Source organism: Belonocnema kinseyi, chromosome 1 (genome assembly GCF_010883055.1).
Source record: "Belonocnema kinseyi isolate 2016_QV_RU_SX_M_011 chromosome 1, B_treatae_v1, whole genome shotgun sequence".
NCBI lineage: Eukaryota > Metazoa > Arthropoda > Insecta > Hymenoptera > Cynipidae > Belonocnema > Belonocnema kinseyi.
The window spans coordinates 124,146,950-124,154,296 of NC_046657.1; the positions used below are offsets into that span (position 1 = coordinate 124,146,950).

General features: G+C 31.3%; 2 protein-coding genes across 5 annotated transcripts in view; one reads left to right on the forward strand and one right to left on the reverse strand.

The window, feature by feature from the left end:
* The window catches only part of LOC117171330 (dual specificity mitogen-activated protein kinase kinase dSOR1), a 64,936-nt gene that overhangs the window by 32,201 nt on the left and 25,388 nt on the right, over window positions 1–7,347 (forward strand). The gene's annotated exons all lie outside the window — the stretch shown is intronic.
* Window positions 1–7,347, reverse strand: part of LOC117171320 (sodium/potassium-transporting ATPase subunit alpha-like) — an 18,241-nt gene that overhangs the window by 2,888 nt on the left and 8,006 nt on the right. For both annotated transcript variants that reach the window (XM_033358532.1, XM_033358523.1), the window contains exon 2: window positions 4,522–5,454. In XM_033358532.1, coding sequence (XP_033214423.1) covers window positions 4,522–5,427 — 906 coding nt within the window. In that variant the 5' untranslated portion in view covers window positions 5,428–5,454. The remainder of the gene's footprint in view (window positions 1–4,521; window positions 5,455–7,347) is intronic.

Consider the following 7,347-nt stretch of genomic DNA (forward strand, 5'->3'; position numbering starts at 1 on the left):
TACGCCAATTAGCACAAATGGTAAGTTCCGACAGTGCCTACAAGTGTGCCTACTGGCCGCTAGATGGCAATACCGGTTTCATATGTATACACCTGGTAGTTCGGCGTGAGAATGACACTGTTTCCGCGGAACGTTTCTGAATGGTCAATGCCTCATTTCGGCCATTCCGAGATCCGGCCGTTCTGTTACATAGAGTGGAGGCCTAAACGTCATAACAAATGGAGTGCCTACTTCAATATTGGACACTTTCATCTAGGAAACTCCTTCTTTGACCACGGTGTGCCTCGACTAACAAAAAGCATAAAATCGCTTGGGCCGTTCTTGATAAAACTTGTTTTTATTTGTTTAAAGAGGTTAATCAACATATTTTAATAAAGATAGTTTGAAAGTGGAATTGTATTGGCTCGAACCATTCAGCCTGGCATCCGAAAAAAGACTGCAGGTGCTGAACATCTTACGAGAACTGAAATCCTTTTAATATTTTTGAAAAATGGTGCAAAACGTGGGAAAGAATCAGTTTTTTGAAAATTGCCTTATTCCGGTTTATCCTATGTCTCAAGCACTTATATAAGGATTAAAGTGAAAATGATTCGATATTAAGCAAATAATTTGAATGAAAAAATTATTTACATAGTTTTGGGGAAATAACTTACTTTCTATGCACATCTGGTAAAAATTGCTAAATTGAAGAAAACTTCTAAATTGAAGAAGACCTGATTTTGAGTAGATTTTTTTTAGATCTACTGAAAATCAAGTCTTCAATTAATTATTTAGCAGCAGGAATGGGGCTATTACAAAAAACTAATTTTTTTCTACGCTTTTCACCATTTTTCAAAAATATTGAAGGCTTTCCGTTCTCGTAAGATGTTCAGCACCTGCAGCCCTTTTTTGGATGCCACACTGAATGGTTCGATCCAATAAAATGCAACGGTCAAATTATTTTTATAAAAATATGTTAATTAACCTCTTCAAAAAAAGAAGAGTTTTCTCAAAACCTGCACAAGCGATTTTTTTCCTTTTTCTGCAGGTTATCTCTCCGGCAATAGAGTATATATGTTGCTCGCTTTCCTGCAAGAGGTGGTAGTATACGTTATCAGAAATCGACCAAAACTCAGCTGGAATAGTGTTCTAGAGAGCTAAAGTGCTCGGAAAAATTATTGAGCATTATTTATAAGCATTTTGAATTAGGATTTAAAAAATCGTATTTTCTATCTTTATTAATAATGATTAAACTATTTAAAGTTGTCGGCAAAATTTATCGCTCTACATTGGAAAGGGTGCTTAATTTAAAAGTTAAAAGAAGTCAAAGTAACAAAAAACATATTATTCACATTAAATAGTGCCTTATTCAGGATTGCTATTATCCCAATTTCTAAATTCTTGTAGGTATAAAACCAACCATACGCCTAAAAAAATTATAATATTAATGCATACAAATTTTGTTTCTAAATACATTTTAAACACTTTTTTGGTTGAGTTTTCAAATCAAAAAGATAAATTTTCAACTTAAGAAATGAATTTTTTACTAAAATGATGAATCTTGAATCAACAATATGAATTTTTAACTAAATAGTTGAATTTCCAACTCAAAAGTTTAATTTTCTACCAAAAAGACTCATTTTCAACAAAGTACATTAATTTTCATCTCAAAAAGATCAATTTTCAACTATAATTAGAATAGTCGAAATGTTAAAAAAAAAAGAAATATATATATATATTTCAACTCATAATAGAATTAAATTTTTAGTTAAAAGAATCAATTTTCAAACAAAAAAATGAATTTTCAACCAAATAATTCATTTTTACCACAAAAGATGAATTTTATACCAAGAAAAGATACAGTTTCAATAAAATATATAAATTTTTACTAAAAAAAAAATTACAAACCAAAACTAGAATTAGTTTAATTTGCAGTTAGAAAAGTCAATTTTACGCAAAACAAAAAACGAGTTTTCAAAAAAATGAATTAATTTTCAACTAAAAATATAAAGTTTCCACTAAAAAGAAACGATTCTTCAGGCAAAGGAATTATTTTCTAATCATAGTCATGAATTTTTAACCAAAAATATGAATTTTTGACCAAATAGTGAAATTTGTCACCCAAAAGTTGAATTTTCTATTAAAAAAGGTACATTTTCTACGAAAAATGGAATAATTAAAGTGACTTTTTAACGAAAATGATCAATCGTCAACTAAAAAAATTTTAATTTTTAACTAAATATATGAATTTCCAACTGACAAAATACATTTTCTACAACAACAAATATTTTAATTTTCAACCAAAAAGAGGAACTAGTCATTCCCAAAAATTCGAATTTTCAATAAATTACATAAATTTTGAACCAAATAATTGAGTGATAATTTTCAGATAAAACAATTAAATAGTTCCACTTCCAACCAAGTAGTTTGATTTTCAACCAAAATGGATGAATTCTCAACGAAAAACGTGATATTTAATATTTCAACCAAAAAGGATTTTTAATTTTATACCAATAACAGTTGAATTCAGCCCAAATATATGGATTTTCAACCAAATATTTTAAATCCTCAAACAAAAGAGATTAAACTTTCAACCAAATACTCGTAGGTTGCCGAAATGCAATTTAACCTATAATTTACATTTAACATAAGTTATATTGATCCGAAATGCTATTTTTTATCAATTTACTTTTCCTTAATTTCCGTTAAAATTAATTTGCATTTTACATAATGACATTTGCATAATAATTATTTCTCCGAATAAACACTGAATTCAATATTCACTTCACCATATTGCCATGGGTTATGATATCCACTTGAAATTTTACTGAATTATCATTATATCGCTTAAATTTTTATTTTCGTAAAAATTTCATATAACCAAATTTAATCAATCAAAAATAGCTTTTCTAATACATATTATTAATAATAGTTTATGGTTAATTTGTTAAATTTTCAGCTGAAAAATTAATTTCCCACCTAAAATGGAATATTTAAATTTTCAGATTAAAAAAGTAAACTTTCAAGAATATATACTATTTCCAGCAAAGGAAGCGAATTTTCAATTAAACAAGAAAAAATTTTCAACCAAAAATTGAATATTTAAATTTTGTGATAAAAAATTAATTTTCAACCAAAAATATTACAGTTAAATTTAAACCGAAAAGACAAATATTAAATTAGGTACTCAATTTTTAAGTTCAAAAATAAATTTCCAACAACAAATTTTTTCCATACAGGAATCTAAGCAAAGATGAAATAGTTCAATTCTAGTTTTAAAAAAATAATTTGGAACCAAAACAAGGAGATTTGAACAAAATACTTAAATTCTCAACCAATATGAATAAATTTTCTACCAAAAAAGATGAATTTTCAAACAAAGTAATTATTTTTCGATAAAAAAAGTTGATTTTTTAACTAAAAAATTAATATTTAACAAAAAAAAAATATCTTTGACGAAGTATAATCAAGTTTTAACCAAAATAAATGAATTTGCAATGAAAAAAAAGAATTTGAAAAAAATTAGTTAAATTTTCAAACTAGAAATGAGTTATCAACCAAAAATATGAATTTTTAGTTGATATTAAAATAAAAAATATTTAAAATTAAAAGCTATTGAATTCAACCAAAAAGAACGAATTGTGAATAATACATGTAATGTTTAAAATAAAAAAGATCAGTTTTTGATAAAAAATAAACCAAAACAAATGAAAGGCAAATTTTTAACCAAAGAGAAGAAACATTAAGTGATCAAATTTTGCTCAAAAACAGTTAAGTTCAATAACAAAAAAAGAAGGTATTTTTTTCAAAACAGTTGGTTTTTTAATTTTAAAATAAGGTTGTCTTTAGTTTTCGCTATCAAAAGATAGAAAAATTTTGAAAACATCTACTATGAAACATTCTTTCAGTACGAAAATAATGTTATGTTTGTGAAATTCAGAACTATGCAAGAAAAACTGACCGTACTTAAAATAGTCCATTTTTTTCTTTTTAGACTGAGTAACTGATTCTTTGACTCTATTTGACGAATTGACTATAAAATTTTGTTAATAATTTGTATATAAAAAAAAATGATTTTTCATATATTAAATTTGAATTTTCTCAGAACTTTGTTAGCGTTTTTCATAATTCCCACTTTATTGATTCATCATGTCACCTAAATTTTATTTCGAAGTGTCTAAATTTACGCAAGAATAGGGGAGTTTAGAGACTTTAGACACTTCGAAATAATATTTAGGTGACATGATGATTTAATCCAGTGGAAATTATGACAAACACTAATTTGGTTAAACGAATATTAGGACTGATAACTCTCCAACAAATAAAAATGAGGTAACATTGCATTTCGTGTAAATACGAATTATGTTTGTAACTTCTTTTTCGGTGAAATCAGACTGAGTGTAATGAAATTTGGGGAATGTAAATGTGCCTCAAAATTATTTAATTAAGTAGAATAACTCAAAAATATACTCTGAAAGTGTTTAACATAAAATGTTTAACATGAAGAAATATAAGCGGTCAGGAAATTTCGGTTTTTAGTACCTTTAGGTCATTAATCGCACTGTTTTCCCAGTCCTGCCTTAATCCAAACAAATGTTGCGGCTTAAACCCATGAGACAAAAGAATCGTAAAATACGTATAGAACCCAGCAATGGACTGAGTCATGCCGATTTGTCCATAGGCCATTGAAATTAGTCTTCTATTGACAAGTTTATCTCGCATTGGATTCCTAGGAGCCCTATGCATAATATCGGACTCTGCTTTCTCATACGCGAGTGCAATCGCCGGAAGGAGGTCTGTCCCAATATCCACACAAAGTACAAGTTCAATAACAAAAGGTAGTGGAATTGAGAACAGAATACTTGCAAGCATCGGTAGCATCTCAGGAACGCTTGAAGTTAAAGTATAAGCGATCGATTTCTTCAAATTATCAAAAATTAGCCTTCCTTCTTCAATTCCTATCACGATAGTTGCAAAATTGTCATCCATGAGAATCATATCGGCAGCATTTTTTGCAACGTCCGATCCTGCAATGCCCATTGCAACACCGATGTCTGCTTTCCTCAAAGCTGGAGCGTCATTGACTCCGTCTCCAGTCACGGCTACAATTTCTCCAAGTCGCTGGCAACTTTCGACTATGAGGAGCTTTTGCTGTGGTGAAGTTCTTGCAAAGACAATTTCCTCATATTTGCTGACAATGTCATCTATTTCGACAGGGTCCATGTTTCGAAGTTCTGAGCCGGTAACGACAATTGCTTCGGCTTCCACGTCTGCGATAAGAGAAATGGACTTTTTGCGTCCGACTGCTTTGTCGTATTTGGGTTCGTGGCCTTCGCTGATGATCCCGACTTTCTTAGCTATCGCCATCGCGGTTACGGGATGATCTCCAGTCACCATGATCACCTTGATCCCGGCTGTTCGACATTTGCGGACGGCCTCAAGAACCATTGGACGAGGAGGATCCAAAAGGCTGACCTGTATAAACAAATCACTACACAGCCCCACAAAAAAGTGGTCTTAAGCTAGGAACTGCTGCACAAGGATCGTTATGGTACTGTCTAGTTGACGCCCTTTAAACTTCGGACAGAAGCGCGAGTGATCAACTGATAGGAATAAGATTCTTTTGCAGTTATCAGTGAGAATGAAGAAATTTCACGGTGTTGTATCATAAGGTAGTTATTGTAAAGTCGAAGTTCGAAATAACATGATTTTCGGCCTTTTCGGTAGTTTCCTGCAGTCATTAAACTTCGTCATGTGGTCAATCGGGTACAGTCCCCCCGGCTTTTTTTCAACAAAAATAAAAATTTTTTAAGAACTGAATTCGGAGATTTTATAAAATATCATAACGGACGTCCCCGGACACTTTTTTGAGGGATAATAGCAAAAAACTTTTATTGTGTTAGGGTCGTTTTTCAGCTCTGTCATTCCGATAATTTGGAAATTTTTTGATGAAATAAACTTTTTTGATTGCCTACAAACAAGGTTAATTCCGGGACATTAGTTACTATGTTTATTTGTAAGTCCAAAGTTTTCGGCCAAAAATATTGTGTAGTTCGGAAGTAACGCTCGGGAGAATTGTAACACATAACCTCGAAATATACACACGTTTTTAGCAAAATCAAAATTTCTTGGAATTGACCTACAAAAAGTGTGCAGGGACGCCCGTTACTACGTTCACGGTAATTTCCCAAATTTTTAAGACGAAATATTTACTATTCTAGAAAAAAGCCGGAGAACCTAAAACTGGTAAAATTGATAATTTTCTAAGTATAACATGCCCTTAATAAATGGACGTCCCAAAAAATTCAGCACAACAAACGTCAAACTATAGTTCTTGCTTACTTTCAAATAAAAAAAATCACATACGAAATAAACAATTTTTCTCAAAATTAGAAAATTTTGAAGTTATGTGAAAACTAAGGACAACGTGATGAAGCAGCATTCAGATTCGTGATCAGCTTGTCAAAATCTATAGATAATTATGGGTCTCGTTTCTAGATCAAGGCACTTGTTTTTTTGCGGGGCTGTGCTATGAGACCAATTAATTAGTTTAGTATCATTGTATTCATCAATGAAACATGATATGAAGTTCAGGCCCTCTCAACTCTGATGGGCGAATATGAAGAATTATGATTATTATTTCAGGCATAGTGCAAGTTGCGGCCAACTATGGCGCTGCGTGTCGGCACAGGTGATTGAATTTGAAGGTTTGAAAATTCAAAGTGTCAAACGGTGCCAAAGTATATATTTTATTTGCAAAAATGAATCCGATGGCTATAAATTTAAACAAGCGGAGGTGTGTTGTTCCCGGGTGTCAATCGTCGCGTCACGTGAAGCATCGTCAATTTCCGAAGGACGCAAAGCCGAGTATGTTGTGGTTAGAAGCGGTGTCAAATCCTCTTTTGACGAAAATAACCTACAGAGAAATCCATAAAAGCGGTTATTGACTATGCATTCTACGTTTTCAGGCGAAGGATTATTTACGCGGTCCGCGAAATTTTTTCAAAACAAAAATAGTGCCTTCTGTGTCGTTGCCTGTAAAAGGGGTGAATGATCTTCTTGCAGATGCTCCGGTTGAGGTAGCCCGTGATTTTGACGTTAATTTGAATACATTTACATTTAATTATTTTACGCGTGTGCTATTATATGAATTGTAAATATTTTTTTGAATCTAAAAATTGAATATAATAATCAATAAAATGAATAAATAAATTGAAAAATGTATAAAGATATATTAAAAGTAATTTATTATTATATGTATATTCGTTCGGTTCGGTTTTGATTCCTCTAGAATCAAACCGAAGGGCCTATGACAAAGCCACCGAACGCGTCCTCGGGTTGTGGATAGAGGGTCCCTGTACCAAGGGT